The 25,158-nt window shown below is 38.0% G+C and overlaps 1 protein-coding gene across 2 annotated transcripts in view; it reads left to right on the top strand.

Annotated features, from left to right (window-relative positions):
- The window catches only part of LOC127645447 (kelch-like protein 24), a 43,408-nt gene extending 24,678 nt beyond the window's left edge, over nt 1-18,730 (top strand). For both annotated transcript variants that reach the window (XM_052129069.1, XM_052129068.1), the window contains 3 exons: nt 9,592-9,780; nt 14,853-15,041; nt 15,637-18,730. In XM_052129069.1, the coding sequence (XP_051985029.1) occupies nt 9,592-9,780; nt 14,853-15,041; nt 15,637-15,837 (579 nt within the window). In that variant the 3' untranslated portion in view covers nt 15,838-18,730. The remainder of the gene's footprint in view (nt 1-9,591; nt 9,781-14,852; nt 15,042-15,636) is intronic.
- Nucleotides 18,731-25,158: the final 6,428 nt, after the last annotated feature.

Raw genomic sequence — 25,158 nt, 5'->3', positions numbered from 1 at the left:
ATACCCCTATCGCCAAACTCTCCTATTCTCCGGCCTGTGATGTACTCCCCCACCCCCATTTCTAGGGAGGGAGCATTGATGTGTCAGGATGGTCTCTGGGTCTGACACACATGTGCCTGGGAGTGGGAACAGGAGGAGGGAGAGGATAGGGGGAGAATGGAGAGCGAGGAGAAAGCAGAGAGAGAGAGACATGCCATCGACTGGCCCTCAGCTTGCTGTACTGCTTCCGTCTTCAATGCCGGGTGATGGCACTGGCCCCCTCAGCTGTTCCTTTCAGTTGCCAGTTGACGCAGAGTTCAAGCGCCACTGGATGGAGCACTCTCTTGGCATCACAATCCTCAGTCAGCAGTGAGGACTCCTTGACAGTGCATCCTTCCTCCTACCCTAGTTTCGGCACCAGTTTAACAATTCGGGAACGGAGGAAGCTGGGGCCGGCTTGACAAAACATGCAGACATTTATTGTTGCACATTTCAGCCGCACACAATAAGACATCCCTTTTCAGCAGTGCACAAAAGGTTTGCTTTTCAGCATACACCCCACTGACACACAGACACGCACACACAGACACCCACACTGGAACACGAGACTGGTGTGGCACACAGGTGGACCTAATTCACCACTTATTTTCCCGGCCTCGCTCCACCCAGACGCCGCTCGGCCCGCCTTGCTCGCCACAGTGCCATAGGGGGGAGTAGATAATGACAGAATTACACATTTTTTTTTTTTTTTTTTTTTTTGTTCAAGGTTTTTTTATTATTATATAGTCATGAAAAAAGTTACAAACATTGTACAATAATAATACAACATAAATGAGGATAAAATAGAGCTTTCATTTACCCGAGCCCCTAACATCCCCAATCCCATATCACCCACCCCCCAGGGTAGGTCTTACATGTCACACATATACATAAACGCACAAACAAACCTTTACTGAGAATCCAAATTAAGTGAAAGTATAAAATAAATAAATAAAAATGTAAAAAAATAAATAAAATAAAAACAATGGAGGAAAAAGTGGTTGTGAGTGAATGCGCACCCTAATCAAGGAAGTGTTTGTAGCTCATTGAAATAGGTAATAAAAGAGTTCCAGCGTTTAAAAAAGTTATCAGTGTTCCCTCTGAGAGTGAATTTCACCTTCTCTAATTTTAAAAAGAAAATAAGGTCCTTCAGCCACAGGGACACAAAAGGGGACTGTGAGGATTTCCAAGAGAATAGGATCCTACGCCTTGCCAGCAGAGCAGCAAAGGTAACCACATCTGCCTGTTCTCCATTAAGGAGCTGAGGAACTGGTGTAACACCAAAAATAGCTAGTAAGGGGGCTTGGGTCTAAGTGGACGTGAAGGACGTCTGAAAGGATATTGAAGATAGAATTCCAAAAATGTTCAAGTTTGGGACATAGGGAAAACATATGGCTAAGATGGCAGGGAGTTGATCCACACTTGACACAAGCGCCAACAACATCTGGGTAAATTTCTGATAATCTTGATTGTGAAAAATGCAATCTCTGTACCACTTTAAACTGGATAAGACCTAGGCGAGCACGTTGAAGAGGTACGTATTCTTTTGATGGCTCTCTCCCAAAGATCATCCCCAAAATCAACTCCCAGTTCAGTCTCCCATGCAGCAGAGGCTTTAGAGCTAGTCTGCTTGTCAAAAGACAAAATAGTTTGATATATTTTTGAAATGAGAGATTTTTGATGAGGTTCATGAAGAAATAACTCTTCCCATGGTTGCCTTGGTGGTGGGGAGGGAAAGTCGGGAAAGGTGTTGGAGACACAGTGCCTAGCCTGGAAATATCTGAATAAGTGAGTAGGGGGTAAGTTGTGAAAGGTGGATAAATCTGAGAAGTTGGCAAAAACATTGCCAATGTATAGGTCACTGAAGCTCACTATGCCATTTCTCTCCCAGAGACGAAAAACGGGATCTAACTGAGGAGGAAAGAGATGATTGCTGCAGATGGGCATTAGAGTAGAGGCAGAACATGACTGAAAGTGACGTCTGAATTGATACCATATTTTAAGAGAGGTACAGACAACTGGGTTGTCTGTGTAGCGAGAAGGAGATAAGGGGATGGAAGAGAACAAGAGAGCAGGTAAGGAAGATGACACACATGACCCAGCCTCAAGTTGACACCACAATGTCTGTGGAGCATCCAGCCAAAACCAGCACTTCTGGATGTTGGCTGCCCAGTAATAATACATAAAATTAGGCAGAGATAGCCCTCCGCTGAGCGTGCATTGCTGCAGTAGGGATTTCCTAACTCTGGGAGTCCTCCCTCCCCATATAAAAGAGATGAGAGCCTGATCTATAGATTTAAAATACGATTTGGGTAAAAATAGGGGAATGGATTGAAATAGGTAAAGAAATTTTGGCAGTATGTTCATTTTAACAGCATTAACTCTCCCAAGCATAGACATGGGAGTGTTAAGCCATTTCTGAAAAGTAGTCTTCATATAGGAAAGGAGAGGAGTGAAGTTAGCATCTAACAGGGAAGATAGTGAGCGAGTAACATTAACTCCTAAATATTTGAAACCAAGATGATTCAATTGGAATGGCAAATCAGACTGTTGAAGTGGAAGCGCTGTTGCATTTAAAGGCATACATATACTTTTTTGCAGGTTGAGCTTGTACCCAGAAAAAGAGCCAAAAGTTTCCAATAGAGACAAAATATTAGGTATGTGGGAGACAGGGTCAGTTACAAACAGAAGCAAGTCATCGGCGTATAAGGCAAGTCTGTGTTCTGACCCTCTGCGGGTTATCCATAAAAATGAGGGTGAGGTTCTGAGCGCAATTGAGAGAGGTTCAATAGCTATAGCAAAAAGCAGAGGGGAAAGTGGACAACCCTGGCGAGTTCCACGAGACAGGGTAATATGATCAGAATTGAAATTATTAGTGTTGATAGAGGCTAGAGGCGATGTATACAAGCGGCGTATCTAAGATATGAATGCATCACCAAAGCCAAACTTACTCAATGTGGCAAAAAGATACTTCCATTCAACTCTATCAAAAGCCTTCTCGGCATCCAATGAAATTACTAACTCAGGGCGATTATTTATATCTTTGGAATAAATTATATTAAATAGGGTTTGAATATTGAAAAATGAATGACGACCTTTAATGAAACCAGTCTGTTCTTCCGATATTATGCTGGGCAGAACACGCTCTATGCGAGATGACAGTAACTTTGCCAACACCTTAACATCAGCATTGAGAAGGCTAAGGGGCCTGTATGAACCACATGTAGTGGGGTCTTTCCCCTCTTTTAGGAGAAGGGATATTGAGGCTTGTCTCATTGTGGGGGGGAAGAGAGCCCAACTTTAGTGACTCCTCAAAAACAGACAATAGCAGTGGGGCCAGTTTGTCATGGAATTTTTTGTAAAATTCAGGGGGAAAGCCATCAGGGCCAGGGGCTTTCCCTGACTGTAAGGACTTGATAGAACATATGATCTCCTCTAATGTTACCGGGGCATCAATTTGCTCAGTCAGCGTGGTATCAATTGTGGGTATCTCCAAGTTATCCAGAAATTCTACCATCACATCTGAATTATCTGGGGACTCTGATGTGTAAAGTGAGGAGTAATACGTTTTAAAAACAGAGTTGATCTCCATAGGGTCAATTGTAAGAGTTCCAGAAGGGCATTCAATTTGAGATATAGATCGCCCAGCTGCATGACGTTTTAGCTGATGGGCCAAAAGGCGACTGGCTTTGTCACCATACTCATAATACGTGCCTCGAGAACGTAGTAACAGCCGCTCAGCTGTGCCTGTGGATAGAAGATCAAACTCTGCTTGAAGGTCAAGGCGTTGTTTATAGAGTTCAGGAGACGGAGTCAGAGCATATTGGCGGTCAAGGCTGAGAATAGCATTGGAGAGATCCACCTGTCTAGCTTTCCTAATTTTTGTTTGATGCGATGAGTAAGAAATAATCTGCCCTCTGAGATACGCTTTGAGTGTCTCCCATAATAAAGAGTAAGAAATACCCTCTGTTTTATTTATAATAAGGAAATCGTCAATAGATATAGAGATGAAGTCACAAAAGGCTTACAAAAGGAAAAAAATTAATATTCTCTGGATTGAGGGTTATGAAATCTCCAGGGATCAACACATCCATGTTGGGCCATAAAGTCAGAAAAATATTTTGACATGGCAGAGGGAACATTAGTACATGACCTAGACCGGTCCATTGCAGGGTCCATGACACAATTTAAATCACCGCCAAATAACAATAAATGCGCATTTAAGGCTGGGATCTGCATCAATAGATTATTCGTAAATTCTACATTATCAAAATTAGGGGCATAAACGTTTACCAAAATAATAGGCGTGTAGTCAAGCAAGCCCACAACAATCAGATATCTTCCAGCCCTATCAGAAAGAACCTTATCTAAGGAAAAGTGTATGTTTTTATGTATTAATATAGCTACTCCTCTAGCTCTGGAATCTAAATTAGAATGAAAATACTGACCAGCCCATCGGGGTTTAAGTCTAAGTTGATCTTTAATGCGTAGATGGGTCTCCTGAAGAAAAGCCTCTGGATCTCTTCACAGGACTATTCCCCCCCTTTACATTCCAACTCAGAAATCTCAGGGAGGAACCATTTCTGCACCTATCAACCATGGCTTAGATTAGGTTGCATGGAAAAGTGAAAAAAGATACTTGATAACATTAAAACCATTATGACAGTGTACAAACCGAATTAACTGACTGTAGGGGCAAGCCAACCACATCAGGTAAATACATAAAGTAAAGATAAGTAAATAAAAGAAAAGGATAAAATAAAAAAAAAAAAATAAAAAACAGATACATGAAAAAAGACAGACAAGACCTTGTCCCATACCCCCCCCCTTCCCTTCCCTTCCCTCCCTCGTCAAACCTTCAATTTCCCTTCCCAAATAAGGGAAACTGCAGGCTATTACCACATCTCGACATCCGTTGCATCTAAACAAGTCAAACAGATTACCTCTCGTAGTCAAAGAGGCTCCTCAACATAGAAAACAAGAAAAAATACCCGGTGAAAACAATAGTTATTGTAAAAACTCACATAAACATTGTAAGTAATTATTGTAAAGACACGCCTAAAAATTGCAATAAATAAGAACACAACTTCAAAAACAGTTGTTTGTAATCATCAGAACATAAAAGGCAGACTGTGCACTGTAATCAGACAAGATTACATTGGTCTACAGTCTAGAGCTGGCTACTGGTAACATTAGCATTTCTCCCATCAATAAGCAACAAACAAACAAAAAAAACCTCAGAGCATGTAACATTAAATCAGCTTTAAACGAGCCATATTGCCCTATCAAGTGAACCTAAACAACATATTAACACACACAAAAAAAAAATATATAAAATATTTAAGTAAGCCAGTGGCCTATTGATGAAAACATTTGCCTCAACAGGGCGGGTGTGCAAAACTAATCAGTTGCACTTTGCTAGCTAGCCAGCCAAAAAACTAGGTCGCAAACTTTATGCTAAAGCCTGTTAAAGCAAGTCTGAAGCAGGAATACAAAAAACTGTTCCATAGGCCGAATACACACCTGTGTCATCTCACCCAAAAGCAGATAACACTCATTCCTATTGGAAATGGTCGTCAAACCATCTCTGTGCTTTATTTGGACAGTTAAATTGTAGCTTCTCTCCATCATAGTCAATGCGGAGCTGGGCTGGAAAACGAAGGGAGAACTGCACATCCTTATCGCGTAGACAGCGTCTCATATTGGAGAAGGCAGCCCTCTTCTTTGCAGTGCTGGCGTTATAGTCCGGAAAGATGTAGATTTTCCTCTCCCGGTGGAAGAGTTGTCGCCGATTAACAGCCCCCCAGCGACTGGCACGTTCCTTATCGCTGTAATAGTGGAAGCAGACTATAAAAACCCGTGGTTTGCCGTTGGCCTGGTTATCCAATGGTTTAGGGCCGATTCGATGAGCTCTGTCCAAGACTGGTGGGGATGAGAAGACATCAGGTCCTAACACATCCGAGAAAAAACTAGACATGAACGCAACAGGGTCCTGTCCTTCGGCACCCTCTGGAATGCCGATAACACGCAGATTGCAGCGGCGGGAACGTGATTCGAGGTCCTCCATCTTATCGATCAGTTGCTTATTGGATGTAGCCAGGTCCTTAACTGCCCTCTCTAGAGTTACGATGCTGTCGCTATACTCATTGAGTTGCTGTTCCAGTTCAACTATGCGGCGGTCTTGGGCTTCAAACTTTGCCGTAAACCCCTCTAAGGAGGCGGCGATGGGTGCAAGGGCGGTATCAATGGCGGATTTTAGCTGACTGGTGATAGCTGCTGTCAGCTCTGACAACAGAACCGTGCAGAGATTTTCCAGGTCAGCGGGTAGATTGGCAGGCCCAGCCGCGGAGCCATTACCATCCGAGGCGGCAGGACAGACCGTAGGTGTAGCGGAAGTAGCTTTAGTCTCGTTGCGTCGACTTTTGGCCGCCATCCATAATTGATAAAGTAAAAAAAAAAGTCTTACAAGTTGAAACTAGTGCGTTTAGAGTGGGAAAATATAGGTTTTTTTAGGAAATTTTATTGATATCGTCGGGAGCCTACTCAACTGCGTGCCTCACGCTTACATGCTCAACCGGAAGTCCTGACAGAATTATACATTTTGATTGAACAATCCCCTTAACTGATCCATGGAAGACCATACATATTTTACTCACTTACAATTTTGTTTGGAAGTTGCTTTCAAAATCCACTTAGAAATCTGACGGTGTACAATATTCCAAGTCTTCTGTGGCCATACGACAGCTTTGTAGGAACATACTGAAATTTTAGTTCTATATATATATATATATATATATATATATATATATATATATATATATATATATATATATATATTTTATAAGTGAATTATGTGTTTAGCTGTGAGAACAGGGTTTACTGTTATCCCCTAAGTGTGAGACACGTGTTTGATCTTCACTCCCAGAGGTCAAATGTCATCTCTCAGTGTTTGTTTATATAACACATGATCTTAGGCATTAGGCAAGTGTGATTTCTGCTTCTGTCTGTTCTCTATTGGATAATGCTTCCTGTTGAACAGCTTTAATGTGGGTCAGTGTTGTTACTGTGGCCCTCTCGCCCCCTCCATATTTCCTCTGTTGTGTCAGTTTGAGGATAATGGGTTGTGTCTGTAGAGTGGATGCCTCACATTATCTTGCAACAGCAACTATGAGCTGAGGTAATGTGATAATTTTAGATCTCTATGATGAATCAACAGTGCTGTCACGGTTGATTATGTTGGTCTTTTGAGTAATCTGCCAATTATGCTGATGAATTTTGACTTGCATGTTTAATGTCTTAACACTCAATAACGTAAACTGTATTCAAAGATTTCATTTTTTAACCAAGCACTCAAGTATAACTGGTTTGAAATGCAAAAAGAAATGAAAATGAAAAAAAGTTCTTGCTGGGTTTATCACCTGAATTGTTCCTAGAAGTGAGAAAAATCTGACTAAAGCTTCCTTTGGGGACATCCTCAATTTCTGTTTTATATATTACAGATGTGCACACATTAGTTGATATTTGGTGTACTGCTCGACGTGCCACTATTTGGTTATTCTACACATGCAATAGAGGTCTTCAACCTGACCTGAACTCGACGAGTTCTGACAATCTTTCAAGTTTGGATCAGTTTTTCCAAGTATAGGCTGTTCAAACATGCTTTGTTGTGCATCTGTGCTGTATTTCTATGTACTGTTAACAGTCTTTGACTGTTGCGTTAAATCTCACTGTTCTCTCTTTCAGCCTCTCATGCAGGATCACCAAGTAAAGTTAAAAATATTTATATATTTTTTAATTTTAATAAACATGTCATGAAACACCTGCGTTTTCATTTGTTACGCTGTGCTGCTTTCTGAAAAAGTTCAGGTTGCAAAGAGGACTTCATGTGTGTCTGTTAAACCTGATTCCAGGTTGTTTTTCACCAAGGAAAGTTTCAGCACTTATAGACTGTTAAGACTTTGTTTTTCCTTTTTCTCTAATGTGTACATTTATGCACAATAGTTAAACAAGTTCAATGTCATTTGATTTTAAACCATTTAAAAATCAAAGCACCCAGAAGAGGCTATTTAACCACAGCACATGACAATACTTGTGTTCACTGCCTCGCGGAAATGTCGGCCCGTCCGGTCAGAGCGCATATATTACATGCAATGGCAATTTGATTATTTTTGTTCAAGTTTAATGTGAGATTTTATTAATTGAAGATCTACGTATTTTGCTATTTAGGCTCATAGCACATTGTGCACTTTATTTGCTGCTATTTTGAGTGTTTGAGGAAATTCCATCAAAATAAACATTCTCTATTTATGTGTCCCAACAAAAAAACTATTAAAAACCTCAACCTGCACATCCTTAAAAAAAACATGTGTGTGCAGTTGAAGTCAGAAATTTACATACACCAAAGCCAAATATATGTAAATATCACAATTAAATTCACAATTCCTGACATTTAATCATATAAAACATTCCCTGTCTTGGGTCAGTTATTATGATCACTACTTTACATTTACATTTATGCATTTGGCAGATGCTTTTATCCAAAGCGACTTACAGTGCATTTTATTACAGGGACAATCCCCTCGGAGCAACTTGGAGTTAAGTGTCTTGCTCAAGGACACAATTGTGGTGGCTGTGGGGATCGAACCAGCGACCTTTCTGATTAACATTTATGCGCTTTAGCCCACTACGCCAACACCACTCCACTTTATTTTAGGAATATGATATTCAGAATAATAGTATAGAGAATGATTTATTTCAGCTTTTATTTTATTCATCACATTCCCAGTGGGTCAGAAGTTTACATACACTTTGTTAGTATTTTATAGCATTGTCTTTAAATTGTTTAACTTGGGTCAAATATTTTGTGTAGCCTTCCACAAGCTTCTCACAATAGGTTGCTGGAATTGTGGCCCATTCCTCCAGACAGAATTGGTGTAATTTATTCTGAATGGTGCCAAAAACAAAAAACATCCAGTGAGTGGCAGTTCTGTGGATGAAAATGCCTTGTTGAGAGAGGTCAACAGAGAATGGCCAGAGTGGTTTGAACTGACAAAGTCTACTATTCTGCTATTCTGAGATGCGGGTATATATAGGTTATCTGTAACGCTTAAAAATTAGATAATATAAAAGAATGTAAGTTTATATAAAATACTTTTTTATATAGACAATATACTGTAGTGTTCTCACTCTTCTGAAATACCAGACGTTTTTGGGATTACTCAAGATCGTTTATTATTTCCTCGTTTCCAACATGAATAAAGAACCGACTATATGAGTTACTGTTAAGGCCGTAAACCACGCCAACAAAATGCAGTCCTTGCATCTTTAGGCCTCCGAAATAAAGGACAAGCAAGTGAAACTTCCCCAGTATCCCCCCAAATAATCACACCCCTTTTTACCAGGTGCCAATCAGAGAACATATCAATCTCTCTGAACTTGGAGAACTCTAACCTTTTAAAGAAACATTAAGTCCATTTGACATTGCATTACACTACGTATTTATATAAAGACAATAGATGTCTATGGGATGTTTTCATTTAGAAAGGTAGGTAAACATTTCTGTGTATCCTGCAGGCGTATGCAGTTGGAGGTTATGATGGCCAGTGCTGTCTCAGTAACGTGGAAGTGTACGACTCCTTCTCCAACCGATGGACAGAGGTGACCCCTATGAAAGTAGCCGTCTGCTCCCCGGCGGTGACCAGCTGTGATGGAAAACTCTTTGTCATTGGTGGAGAGCCCAATGAAATCAGTTGCTCCAATAAGGTGGGCGATATATTCCACTACACTGTGCTAAATAAACACAAACATCTGTATGAATGGATAAAATATCTAAGATTAGGGATGTAGTGGTTTTAAAAAGAGACTGTTATCAAACCGTTCACTTAACATTATCATTCACGGTATTACTTTAGCTTTTTTTTTTTTTACAATACAAGTAAAGAAATAAAAGTTTCTGTTAATTTAAGAGCGAATCCACTATATTCACACATCATCAAATAAACTTGATAAAATAAATGTGGAATATATGAAATATGGTGGAATTTAATAACCATCATAGCTCAACAAGAACTCAGTTTTGTGAAGGTTATCATACCGTGAATATTTCATACCATTACACATCTATCTATGATGATGCAAAAAATTTATTCCATTGTCATGGAGACTAGAGTTAAAAGAGAGAATGAAGCTGCTTTTAGAATATCAGACAAAACAAAATCACGCAAAGCTCATCCGCAAAACAAAAAGCACTCTTAGTGTTTGTTCTATACATAGAAATACTGTTGAAAATGCCACTTATGTCTTTAGTCTTTAGTTTGGATCTGGGTGTGTACATGGGGAAAAACATCATGTCTTGGTGTATGTTTAAAAAAAAAAAAAAGGGTGTGTAGTCGATGACTGTGTCAAATGAAAACTGCTTTTTCGCTACTTTTTGTTTGTTTCTGGAAGGGCAAATGTACCCACGCCTTTTCTTTCCCTTTTATTTGCCATAACGATAAGCTAATGCCAGGTTGAAAAGATCTGTCACACCTAATTGGACTGTCATGAATTTTCTGTTTGAGACAATGCCTTTATGAAGCAAACCAAGCATAACCAGAGCAGGAGAGAATTTTTCCAAACTGTCATATGGGCTCTGTTCCAAACCTTAGTGCGCCGCCTATACATCATTTGAAGGCATAATAGGCATGTTCTGCATGTGAAGGTTGAAATAAATCGTAGTCAGCAATATTATTCTGCCTTAACAGGGCCATAACCACCACAGAAAAAATAAAATAAGAGTAAAATGATGCTTGATCCCTACATTATAAAAATTTGATTTATTGATTTATAAAAAATATATATATTTTCTCCCCTTTTTCTTCCCAATTTGTAATGCCCAATTCGCAATGTACTCTAGGTCCTTGTGGTGTCGTAGTGACTCGCCTTGATCCAGGTGGTGGAGGACGAATCTCAGTTGCCTCCGCGTCTGAAACAGTCAACCCGTGCATCTTATCACGTGGCTTGTTGAGCGCATTACCGCAGAGATATATGGAGGCTTCACGCCATCCACCACGCCATCCACGCACAACTCACCATTCGCTCCGCTGAGAGCAAACCACATTATAGTGACCATGAGGAAGTTACCCCATGTGACTCTACCCTCCCTAGCAACCGGGCCAATTTGGTTGCTTAGGAGACCTGGCTGGAGTCACTCAGCACCCCTGTTCGAACTCTCGAACTCCAGGGGTGGTAGTCAGTGTCTTTACTTGCTGAGCTGAGCCCCCCCATTTTTAATTATTAATAATTTGTCCCCCTCTCAATCTTAAAGATACATTTCTTTGGCCAAAATGTAAGCCAGTGTTTCATGGATCCTTTGCAGATAAAACAATCCTTAAAAATACATTGCGACAAATCAGGTTAAGTCATTTTTATTTGTATAGCACTTTTCACAAGACACATAGATTCAAAGCAGCTTTACAGAAAAGATGCTATGACAGAAAATTAAGCTGTAATGTCTATTATGTCTTATAGTCATCATTGTGTGATTTGATGGAAATGTTTTTATTGTAGATTATGCCTTAAAAAATATTTAACCAGTTCAGTGACAATTTTCATTCAATATGGCAGAAAGAGTCAAGGGAATTGAGTATAACCTGAGGGCAACTGCTGTGTGCATTTTCCATTTGTCTTTGTATCTAGCCCCTAATAAAAAGATTTTTGACAAGCAAATAGTTTTCCTAATATTTTGGGGGGAAAAAACAATATAGAAAGCTATAGAAAATTCTGACCATGTTGAGTGGTGCAAACTTCATCTGCAGCTTGAAACTGAACTTTTGACCGGAAGTTTGGAGTTTATGCATTTAGCTGCATAGAAAAGCTATAAGCTGCTCCCTTGCTCCCTATTTAGTGAATGACTTAACCTCCAGTTTGCTGGCTGTCTGCACTGGCATCAGAAATGTTTGAAATGCACCTTAGTTTTATCCTAACTCTGTATACAGCCTCTGAAAGCAACATTTTCCATGTTTTGAATTCACCCATTGATTCTCAGTATGATAATGCGCAGTGAATATAAGATTTCTTAGGGAAAAATAGCCCTCTAGTCTGCAATCATTGTGTTTAACTTCGTGCCATTTCACGATAAATCGATGACATTTTCAAAATGGCATATCGGATGAGACTAGAGACCTTTTGACTCAAACAGATTTTAATGGAGAAGCTTACTGAGATTTCTTACCAGATGTAGTTTTGTTGGCGTTCTCCCAAAGACAAACTTTGCTGTGATCGGCACATGTTGTTTTGTAACATGACTCGGTGCGTCAAAAGTTTAACCCTTTAATGACAGCCCAGAGTGTCCTGAACTGAGATCAGTTGGTTTAAATTAAATTAAATAATGCATATTGTATAGCGAAGACAAACCATAATGTATGAGCACGAGAACACGTGGTCGCACGATGGTAAATATACTTAATGTTTTTGTTTATTATGCTCAGTGCTGAGAAGTACCAATAAGAAGTTCCCTCTAATTCACATGTCAAACTCAAGGCCCGCGGGCCACACGGAATAAGGTGGTGGGCCGGGTGCGCGCGAGGGATAAAGGTGCCCGGTGACGACAGTTCGAGAGAGAGAATGACATGCAGCTGCTCTGTGTTTATGTTTGTGTGTTATTCGTTTATTTCTTCATTAAACTATTATTTATATTGTCAAGCCGGTTCTCGCCGCCTCCTTGCCCATTAACCGCTTTACACCATGTTAATCAGCCCAGTCATTATAAACAACAATGACAGGGCACACATGAATCAGAAGAATTTTTACTCCACATACACATCATATACCTTACAAACTTTTACCACGGATTCACTGTTAAAAACACTAACTGTATTAATTATGGTATTTTGCCTAATAGTTTCTAAATGTATTTTGATTACTGTTCTTCTTAACTGTTCTCCCATAATTTTCATAATTATTATGAACCAAGCTATCAGTTTCCTTCTGTGTAATTTCTGGACTCTATAATAATGCTGTATGGTTGATGGAAAATGTAACTGGTTTGCTTGCTTTCATAAATTCTAAGAGATGACTGTATTTTAATAATTAGGAGCCTGATGAAAGACATCTATAGAGGAGACCCATATTAGTTGCTCTGTCAAAATATTAGAATTTAGCCCTATACAGATTTGGCATTAATTTTCTCACTAATGTTACTGTAAATATAATAATTTACATATACATCCCAACCTCCAATTCAGTGCTTTATTGACAAATGTGCATTTAAATGCACAAAATATGCAATTTGCAATATTGGATATTGCATGGTTGCTACCAAATAAGATTTTCAACCGGCCCTTTGAGGGCATATATAATGCTGAAGTGGCCTGGCCTGAAATTGAGTTTGACACCCCTGCTCTAATTAAACATTTACCATTTTACCCAATAATTGTTTGTACTGATTTCAGTTGTTAGTTTAGCAACATGCTGTCTCTTTTGGAATCAGTCTCGTTTGGCATTCCATCTTTGCGGTATGTCTTCAAAAAATATATTTCCAAAGAATTCTCTAGTATCCAGGTCCTAGTAATCATTTTCGTATATATTATTCAACCAGAACATACTTTTTGTGTGGCGTGCATGAGTGACCATTTACTGTTGACCGTTGAACACCCCTGAAAAGCTTTTCAGTTCATTCACTAATGGGGTTGCATTTTTAGATCAAGATGAGATCTGATCTTCTCTGTTTCCCACAAAATTGGAGACATGATCAGACATGATCAGAGCTGAAGTCCCTATAACATTTGTCTCGAGTACCCTTCTATCTTTCCAATATGGGCATCTCTTTGTACAGAAGGACTGTTAACGGCAGATGGGGAGTGAATGTGTGTGTGTTTGTGTAGGTGGTCTGTACCTGGTTGACAGTTGGGCCAGTGTGGTGAGCTTATTGTCCTCTTAGACAGTGCTGCTGTCTCAGATAACATTTAACACAGATTGCACTCTTTGAATTTCCACTTCTCAGATTACTGCATTCTTTACTCGCCATCTGGAACAGAAAGAAAGAGCGATAGAGAATGCCGTGTGGAAGAATAGGAAGTGTTTAATACAAGCTCTTTGCCACAGAATGTTGCATTTTCAGAATGTTTTTCCACTTATGTAAGTGGTGTATCTGTCATCTGAGAGTTTCTAATTGGTATCTGTCCAACAAGATGTCTTTACACTCTGTCAGTATGCCTGTCTTCATCAGAACACATTTGAAGAAAAATAGAAAGATATCTCCGCTCAGTAGGTCCTTAAAATGCAAGTGGATGGTGATTTGACTTTTTGAGCTCCAAAAATCACAAATAGTCAGGATAAACATCATCAATACTCCAGCGGTTAATTTAATGTCTTCTAAAGCGATGTAATCACTTTTGATATGCAAAAGATCTATATTTAAGTACTTTTTAACTATAATCCATTGCTTCTGATAAGCAGCAGTATACTCACGAGAGCCAGTAGCGGTTCTAGCTTTATGGCACCCTGGGCAAAGCCCGCTTCAGCACACAATTGTGATTGTAATTGTGATGGCTATTCAACAATAGACTAGTCAACATTGTGTTGGGAATGTTAGAGCATGTCTTCTTAGAACATCAAACTTTTTTTATGTATACAGTAAAAAGAGAAAATCCTGTTTTCCATTATATGTTCCATTTAAAAAAAACTTATTTGGGGGAAAATGGCTAAAATTATTCCACAATCCCATCTCAAATCTACACACTGTTAAGTAGGAGCCTATATACCAAAAGTAAATGGTCTGTTAGGTTGTAGAATTTAAAGTTTAAACCTTTCTAAATGGAGATTGTGTGTCGTCTTTCCACATAAATGTGTCACAGGTCCAGTCTTATGACCCAGAGACTGACAGCTGGCAGCTGAGGGCATGTGTTCCCTTCACCAAACCCAACATTTCTGCTGTCTCTCTCAATAAACTCATCTACGTATGTGGCGGCCTGACCAAGTCCATCTACTGCTATGATCCTTTAGAGAACCTCTGGATACATGTGGTCAATACCTTCAGCAGACAGGTATCCAAAAAACTTAACTCTTCCTTAATTAAAGGAATGTTCCAGTTAAACACAACTTAAGCTCAAACTGTAGTGTTGGTGGCATAATGTTGATTACAACAAAAATAAATTAACTCATTCCTCCTTTTCTTTAAAAGATGCAAAAATTGAGGTTACAGTTATTCACTTACAATGGAAGTGAATGAGGGCCAATTTGTGAAAGTTAAAATACTCACCGTTTCAGAAGTATAGCAAAAATACATAATATGCGTGTAAACATTATTTTAGTGATGTAGTAACATTATTTAATGTCAACAAACCCTAAAATGACTGAAATAATTACAATTTAAACAACTTTACAGCTCCAATAATGCACAAGTATTAACAAAAGAATTAAATCAAGTGCTTATGTAAAATCATAAGCTTCACATTTCGGTTTAAATAATTTTAAGTGCCTCAGTGTAACCTCAATTTTAGGTAATCAAATTTATGGCACAAATGCTGTCGATTGAGCTTAACTTATACTGGACCCGGAACATTCCTTTTTAAAGTTCTTTTGATTTCATCCTTTACACAAATATAAAGGCATTCTGTAATATTGTGAATGTATATTTAGGAGAGCTGTGGCATGTCCGTTTGTAATGGAAAGATCTACATTCTGGGTGGGCGGGGAGAAAACGGTGATGCTTCTGACAACATCATGTGCTACGACCCCGCCTCTGGCATCATCACGGGTTTGGCTGCCATGCCCCGCCCCGTCTCCTACCATGGCTGTGTTACCATACACCGTTTCAGCGAGAAACGACACAAAACCTGAGCATCCACAAACTCACAGCAAGCCGAATGTGTCACCATCTCCAGTACTGCTTACATTTTTATACCTATCCTCAAAAAGCCAGAAGTGGTCTGTTAAACGGTCACACATAATTGATATTGATCTCCCAGTTATACAGTTAACGAATAGAGTATATGTGGAGTTAACACATAGCTTGTCCACTGATGTTTTGTCATCAAAGATTTTAGGGTTCAAATTTATAGGAATTTTAAGGGGTTATGATACAAGGAATAACATTTTCCTTTATATATTGACACATACAAGGTCATTGTACTATGAAAACATACTGTTAAGTTTCAGAACTAAAATTTCCTCCTCACTGCAAAAACAGCATTTGTTGAAACCAAGCTGCTAAAACGAGTCGTGCTCACTACAATGTGGAGGAGGACATTTGTATCTGACCGCCTCCACAACAACATGTCAATGCCTGCTTTACCTTATCACTTCAGTAGCCCTGCCCAGTAATGGTGAGCAGTGAGATGGCAATGAGAGAGCAGGTCAGTCAAGAGCAGAGAGCCAATCATAACAGTGGCCATTTATTGTCAAGTCTTAGAGGAGCAGCACCAAAACAGAGCGTTTCTGACAGACGCTCAAAATGAGGGTGGAAAATTATTTAAGTTTTACAAATAAATTACCAAAAATTGTTTATCATAAGTTTATAATTTTATCATAAGTGAACCTCAAGGAGCTTATTAAAATAATAATAAAAAAAAAGGCATGTCATGACCCCTTTAAGGGAAAGTGTATTTTTAGATGTCAAGACTGGTAACCCCCTCTTCTGCATTTTTCACCATTTTTAAATCACCCTTTTATCTTGTCCAACAGTGCGAAAAATACATTTTTAAAAATATTCCATGTCTCTCAGTTTAAAATGGAAAATTACAGATGCATGCATAATTATTATAATCTTTTTTTTCTTAAATAAATAGCAAAATGAGGTTTTGTCACACTGCAGAACAAGTCAACTTCCCAATAGTATTTCATGTCACACAGAATTCGGGACAGTATTTAACCGCTTAAGTGAAGAAAAGTTCAATTTCATTAGCGTCATGCCAATCCTGTTAAGATTGTTATCTGTGAGGCAACAGTTCTCTGGCATTGACCATTTCTTTGAAACACTAGAAGCTTGTAAAACCTCCCCATCCTCTTAACTGAAACTGCAGGCTGGTAATCATACATTCCATAAAATGATCAAATATCCAGTGGATCAATCTGATTTTCTAGGTGCTGTGATGGTGCCAACATAAACAGACTCAACAAATGCTCACGTCCTGTCCTTTTTCCCTTTTTTCTTTAGTTTCTGACATACAGTTAACATACAGTTCCTTTTATTGTAATTTTTGACCTTTTAAATGTACTTTTTTACATGTTGTTTATGTCTTAATCTTTACTTGTATGGTATTTTTAATGTTTTTGTACCATTTGTTTTGTATTTTGACATTGCTTGGTTGATTTCTTGACGTGTCAGTCTGCAGACCTAAACGGAGGTTTTGACTGGTGGAATTTGGGGTGGTTTTAATATTTTAATAAGACTTTCATATTGTTATGCTATTGAGCTTACTAAATGACAGACAACACTTAATTACTACATTAGCTTTAAGGGGGTTTCATATAGAGGTTTTTGTTTTCTAATAAACTTTTTTTTTTTTTAAGAAATGTAGCAGTTGATTTGAAAATCTAAGGCAGTTCTGATTTTGAAATGTCACTATTCCTTTGGGTTCTCAATGAACCGTACAGCTGTGAATTAAATTTTTCCCTAGTCTGTCATATCTGTATTTAAGTGAATGAATATCTTTAGTGTGACAACCAGGATGTGCCTTTCTGATTTGTTTTTTGAAATCAGAGCCCCAATCATGCACTTCTATGTAATTAGTGTTAGTAATATGATTTCTTAGTGTAAATAAAATTGTTTTGAATTTCCTTTTTTAAATATTTTCCTATTTTATGTTGTGATTGTATCTTATTCATGGAAATGGAGTGTAAGGTTTGTGTGCTTGCATGTACTGTATGTCTGTGTTCATATTAGATAGTTTTAGATCAATGTTATGTTTATCGGTCAGATAACTGCATCCTCTGCTGTAGTGTTTATCAGTACTGGAGAACAGACATGTACTATATCAGAATCATCTACCATCAGTTTAATTTCGCGAAATTCATCTGAAAGTTTCAGACAGGATGTTGGCAGCATGGTCTCCAGGATAACTGTAGCACTACACCTCAGTTACTACCTTTAACGACAAAGATACACGTATGTCTGTATGTAAATATGTATTTATATATTTTCATATACATGATTTGTAATTGGATCATTTTAATAATTACAAGCTGTACTGTTCAATACTTTTTGTAAATGTTATTTTGCCAATGTATGTACTATTGTGCTATTATGCAATGCTGTTTGATTTTCTGTCTATTATATGATCTTTGATTTGTATTGAATATGTTCATTTTACTCTGCTCTGTGCTTTAGTGGAGATTCAAAGCTTTAATCATCATGTTGCCATGGTCACAAAATCTACAGATATTGACTTGCTGAGCAAAACTCCACCTGGTTATAGAGCACAAGAATGTGTCTGATCATCTGAGCTCGGAGTTTGTCATTCTCAGGATTTTTATTTAAAAGCACATCCTGGTATTTATATATCCGTAAAAACTGAAATGCCGTTAAAACCCGACAATGCAGTTTTACACCATTTCACTTCCCTGGAAAGAAACTGTAGCTGAGTAGTGATTTGAGTATGTGTCCAAACATTAAAAAATATTGGACTGTATCCAAAAATAGTGATGGGCCTTAACCCTTGTAACTGATTGAGAAGATATGTGTTGAACTATTCTGTTTCTTGTCTTAAGTGTCTCAATAAAGTTTTTACTTTCATCTGATGATTAAATATTTGCTGTATTGTTCATACTCTGGTCTGCTGTTTCAAAAGGATAGTTCATTATTTACTCATGTTGTTCCAAAACCACATGACTTTCTTTCGTAAAAAAACAAAAGGGGATGTTCGAAAGAAGGACAGCCTCAGTCACTACTCGTTTTCTTTGTATGGAAAAAAGAAGCAATCAAAGGGAATGGTGACAGATTGATATTCTGCCATCTCCTTTTGGGTTCTGCTTAAGAAAGTCATAAAGATTTGGAACAACATGAGTTAATGATGACAGCATTTTAATTTTGGGGTGAACGCATTAAGCAAATAAGAATTCTCCGACCCCTTCATACAAATACATAATTAAATTTTCAGCAGGGCTTACTAATTCAGTCATAAAACTGTTTGGCTGAAGCAAAAATAATGATTTGATTGTTTAAAGTGCTTCAGGCACTGATTGTTATTGACCTGCTAAACATTTAATGTGGACAAAATGCTCAGATAAATAGAAATGTTACACATGCACACAATTTTTTTATCAAATGTACCCAACACTGGCAAACCTCCAAAACAACAATTTTCTCTGTCCAGTACAGTTCTGAATAACATCAGTAAAATGCTGACCAGCAGAGGATGGGGTTTCTTTTTGAGAATGTATTCTTTTCAAGGTTTATTCCATTTGCATTATACCATTGTTGCCTTGAGCTTGTTCACTGGAGAACAAGTGTATGCCTTATGTCCTGAAATGCTGCTTTGTGACCATTGTTAAAAGTGCTATGTCCATACATTTAAATTATATCGAATTGATTGTGTTTGCTCTGCTGCTGTGAAAAATGACACTTGCTGATAAGGTGTCCTTTGAGAATGAAAACGTGGAATAATAAGAATATTTCACCAAAAAAAGGACCACATTCCTGACCTGGAAAAGGCATGAAGTGTGAATTCCTGTAAAGTTTAAAGGAATATTCTGGGTTCAATACAAGTTGGGCTTAATCAACAGCATTTGTGGCATAATGTTGATTACCATAAAACATAATTTCATCATGTCCCTCTTTTTCTTTAAAAACAAAAGAAAAGCTCAGTTACAGTGAGACACTTAAATGGAAGTGAATGAGCCTAATTGTTATAGGGTTTAAAGGCAGAAATGTGAAGCTTACAGTTTTATAAAAGCACAGAGTAAATCGTCTGCTAAAACTCATTTATTATTTGAGCTGTAAAGTTGTTTAAATCTTACTGTCATTTTAGGGTTTATGGCGTTACATCATCATGGCAACGAAGGTGTACATTTAGATATAACTTTGCACAGAAAAGGTTCGCAATTGGATCACCCTAAAATAATGATAACACACATATTGTTTATGTCTTGTGGCTATACTGTTCAACAATGAGTATTTTAACATCTATGTATTATTGGCCCCAGTCACTTACATTCTAAGTGCCTCATTCTAAGCTGTTATCCAGATTACATTTTTATTCTATTTATTTAATTGTATTTTTTTCTGTCCCCATTATCTCCCCAATTTCGAATGCCCAATTCCCAATGCGCTCTAAGTCCTCGTGGTGGTGTATTGACTTGCCTTAATCCAGAGGGCCTCCGCATCTGAGACCATCAACATGCGCATCGAGCCCATTACCGTGGAAACATTGCGCATGTGGAGGCTTCAAGCTATTCTCCACGGCATCCACGCACAACTCACTACACACCCCACCGAGAGTGAACCACACTATAGCGACCACGAGGAGGTTACCCCAAAGAGACCTGGCTGGAGTCACTCAGCACGCCCTGGATTCAAACTCAAGACTCCAGGGGTGGTAGTCAGTGTTTGTACTCATGGGGCCCGCTTATTTATTTAGTTTAAGAAAAGGAGGGATAAGTCTAAATATTTTTTTGTGTCTACCACATGATGTGCTGTGCATTAAGCTTAACTTGTAATGAGCCTGGAATATTCCTTTAAGTCTCTTCAGAATTTACTCCGCAAGGCCCTCAAGCCAGGTGAGGTGTTGATGTATAAAGTGCTGATTGGAGCAGCTGACTAAGGCAAATGTGTTGTTTTCAGAGACAGAGAGATAAACATGAAGCTAAATGAAACTTCAGGTTTTATTTCAGGTGTCTTTATTGATATGTCACAGTTTTTCCATTGTTTTTTCTCCTATGTTTTACCATGATAATTCCATGTTTTTTGGACATGTGCCTTAGTAGTGTAACCCTTATTTTTTGACTCTGCGAATGGCATTCTGAGATGATATTCTTCTCACCACAATTGTACAGAGCGGTTATCTGAGTTACTGTAGAATTTGTCGCAGGAGATAAGCAGTTACAGAAATACTCAAACCAGCCCATCTGGCACCAACAATCATGCCATGGTCAAAGTCACTGAGATAACATTTTCCCCCATTCTGATGGTTGATGTGAACATTAACTGAAGCTCATGACCTTTATCTGCATGATTTTATGCACTGCACTGCTGCCACACGATTGGCTGATAAGATATTTGCATGAATAATTGTTGGTGCCAGATGGGCTGGTTTGAGTATTTCTTTTACTGTTGTCACATGTTCAACAGATTCCATTTCCTGCCATTTATCACATTAACCTGTGTTAGGTTTGCCCATGATGTGAAGTGTTGTGTTATGTTTAGTATGGCCCATTCTTAAGCGTGTGAGCATGACATGTTCCTCTCTATACCAGAACTTCTGCCATTTGTAATAGCAAGCTTCTAAACTCAAGTTTTTCCCTTCCGCCCCACTTAAATTGACTGTTAAGTTTATATTATCTAATTTAAGTGCTTCCTTAGCCATTTTATCTGCTTTTCCATTTCCTTGCACCCCAACATGTGCTGGTACCCATGTAAAATGTACTGAGATTCCAATCTGCCTTAATCTAAACTGACAAATATTTCTGTCAAGATATCGTCACTAAATGTTTGAAATGTTTGAAGGCTTAAGAGTGATGCCATTGAGTCCAAACATAACATCCTTATCTGGCAACACTTCCTCCACCCAACCAAGAGCCATTTTAGTAGCAAACAATTCTGCAGTGTACACAGATGTCCCATCCGTTAACCTCCCAAAGTTTCAGATTTTCAACTCTGGTACAAAATAGGTTGCACCTGTTCGTCCAGTGTCAGGGTTTATTGAGCTATCAGTGTACACTGGAAGAAATGCATAACAGGCAGTTAAAATATGTTCCAATGTTATAGATTTTATATTAACTTCACATATCATGTTCACTGAATAAGCACGGGGGTGTCGGGGATATTGTAACAGTTGGTCCAAAGACTATAAGACTTAGAATCTAATGACATTTCTTCTGCCCACTCCTTAGCTTTCCAAGCAAATCCTGACCCTCTTGAATTTATTGTTTCCCAACTCTGTTCTAATACTTTCCATGCCATATGTTCTTTATTACGTCACTGTAAATTTAACCAATATGCCACAGATAATTTTTGACACTGTATATTTAACGGTATTTCTGATAGCTCTGCCTGTATTGCAGCAACTGGTGTTGTTTTAATGGCTCCTGTAATACACCATAATGCTCTGGCTTGTATAATATCTTGAGCAAAGAATGTGATGCACACTCATACACAATGCATCCATAATCTAGTACAGAGCAAAGAAGTGCATAGTATATATCCAGCAAGGACTGTTTGTCTGCACCCCACTCCTGTCCTGCTACACATCTCAATTAAATGATATAGGCTGATAACACTTCCTTGAGGTGTTCCATTCTCAACATTAAGTGTCACCCACCTTCACTTGAATTGAATGTCCAAACAAAAAACTCAAAACCCAATTGTACAGCCATCAACCTATTCCTATCTTCTGCAACTTTAATAATAATCCTTCTTTCCATGTCATGTCATGTCATTTTTCGATATCAAAATATACAGCCACCAGTAACTCTTTCATGGCTATTGCCTTTTTAACTTTGGTTTCCAGCCTTACAAGTTCATCCAGAGTAGAGCGACCAGGGTGTAAAACATACTGGTATAGTGCTGTAAGTCCTCTGCTTTCTAAAATATAATATAACCTATTTGCAATCATTCTTTCCATCATTTTACAGAGGTTAGATGTAAGGGCAATAGGTCTATAGTTCCCTGCTATTGCTGGTTTGTTCCCTGGTTTAGCCATGGGAATTATGACAGCATGTTTCCAGTCCCTTGGCAACTTACATTCTGACCAAACCTTATTAAAAAGATCCAAGACTGCCTTAAGTACTGCTTCGTCTGCATATTTAAACATAGTCTAAAACACCATGTCTTTCTCTGGGGCAGTGCATCCAACCCGTGCTAGTACTCTTTTGAGTTCAAGCATCTCAAAATTAGGATCTAAAGCTGTCTGTCCAGTTGGTTTCTGATAATATGTGTCTTGACACTATTCCAAAATGTCTTTCCTTCTATTCCTATAATTGACATCTAAATCATCTCCTACTGAAGAGCAAAATGTTGCCAGTATATCTTTTTAGCTTGTTTAATAACTCTCCTTGCCTGTGATCTTTTCCTCTAGTAGCTAAGAAGGTTACTAACAATCTTCTCAGCACCCTAAACGCTTCATTTCTGCTTTTAACAGCTTCAGTGCAATCATCATTGCACCATGAAACAACCTTCCTCTGCCCTTTGACATAGGAATGACTCCTCTGCTGCTCTCATTATTACTGATGATAATTTGTCAGTGCACTTACCTAGATTTCTATTCATATTAAAATGTATCAATCCCTCAATACATATTTTATTAGATATTACCCAGTCACCTATTCCGAATCTCCATTTTGTTTGTTTTTTAATTGTTCTCTTAATCATATCTATACCTACTCTACATTATATGGGAAAGTGATCACTTCCAATCATAGTGTGTTATAATAAATTCCATTTTATTGGCATTTTAATGCAATTGTACACTAATGTTAAATCTATGCAGGACATTGATGAGTCTCTAATGTTAATTCTGGTTCCTCTTCTATCATTTAACCATAACAGTGAATGCTCATCCATGCATTCTTCCACTACTACACCATTTCTATCAGTACTAGAGCTCCCCCAAAAAACATTATGAGAATTAAAATCCCCACACCATATTACATTACCATGATTACTCCCCTTTTTATTTAAACTTTCAATTGTTTATTGCTTACAAGGATTATACAAATTCTCTACTCTTACCTTCCCACAATGTCCACACCTCAACACCTTAATTTTGTGTTTCTACTACCAAGATATCTGCAGGTTTGTAGGAATTAAATGTAAGATTTTTTAAGGCCAAATAAAAGAACAATTTAAGACCAATTTTGTAATTACTTTTTTTTTAAACACATAAAATAATTAATAAGCAGGTTAATGCAAAACCTCTGACACTACTTGGATGTCTCTGGACATGTTTATTAAATTATATTGTGCATTTATCTTTTTTAAATAATATAAACTCTAAATTAATTCAAGTGAAGTCATATTTAATTGTATAGCGCTTTTCACAACACAGATTGTTTCAAAGCAGCTTTCCAGAAAATTATTTATTTAACAGAAAATAAAGCTTTATTGTATTAGAGTCATAATTATACGGGTTGATAAAAATGTGATTGTAAATTGTGCCTTAAAATGAATAATTAAATAAATAAGTAAATAATATGGTAATAAATTATGAATGCATGTAGCCTACATTATGGCCCTTCTCTTTAGTCACTTATTTCCCAGCAAAATGTGATGCAATCATGTGCTGAATTAAATAAATAATTTCTTGGCAGATACCTTTAACAAGTACTTTAATATTCTTCCTAACATTCTCAACATAAAGCAGTTATACAGGGTTGCAACTGCATGAAGGTAAGTACATGACAGTTTGAATTTTTGTCAATAATTTTAAGTCAATACTAAGTTTTTATGTATATTGAAAACAGATTATAAACTATTTATTAAAGACAGATCATTATTATTTATGTATATTATTAAAACATATTAAAATTGCCTGATTCACATGGCAGAGAAAATACATGTTTACGTCAGATGGAACTCTAGAGAAAAGGAGATGAGAGATGTAACAGATGTAACCCTGCAGCTGAGTAGTTCTGGTAACGTTACACAAATAATTTTTACTGGTGCTGTCCTATAAGCGCCACGATTTTAGAGGCGTCGGGAGCGTCAAATCGACCGGAAGTCATTCGTTTTCTATGACAGCCAGCGTCAGCTGCAAAATGCTGGCTGCATGAGAACGAGAGAGAGAGAGAGAGAGAGAGAGAGAGAGAGAGAGCGAGAGTGAGCCGATTCAGGGGCGGATCTAGAAAAATATTTATGGGGTGGCGAGAGGGGGGCAGGAATTTTTGAGGGGTGGCAACATATGGCAGACTTATATATACTTAATTTAATCACGTTTATCACAATTTGATGAGAAATAGTATGTACACACTACAAAAGGGCACAGGCTACCATTTACAAACTCATACAGA

The sequence above is a fragment of the Xyrauchen texanus genome, chromosome 6 (genome assembly GCF_025860055.1).
Source record: "Xyrauchen texanus isolate HMW12.3.18 chromosome 6, RBS_HiC_50CHRs, whole genome shotgun sequence".
Taxonomy (NCBI): domain Eukaryota; kingdom Metazoa; phylum Chordata; class Actinopteri; order Cypriniformes; family Catostomidae; genus Xyrauchen; species Xyrauchen texanus.
Note: the sequence above shows the minus strand (reverse complement) of the source record. Positions and strands in the feature narration are given on the sequence as shown.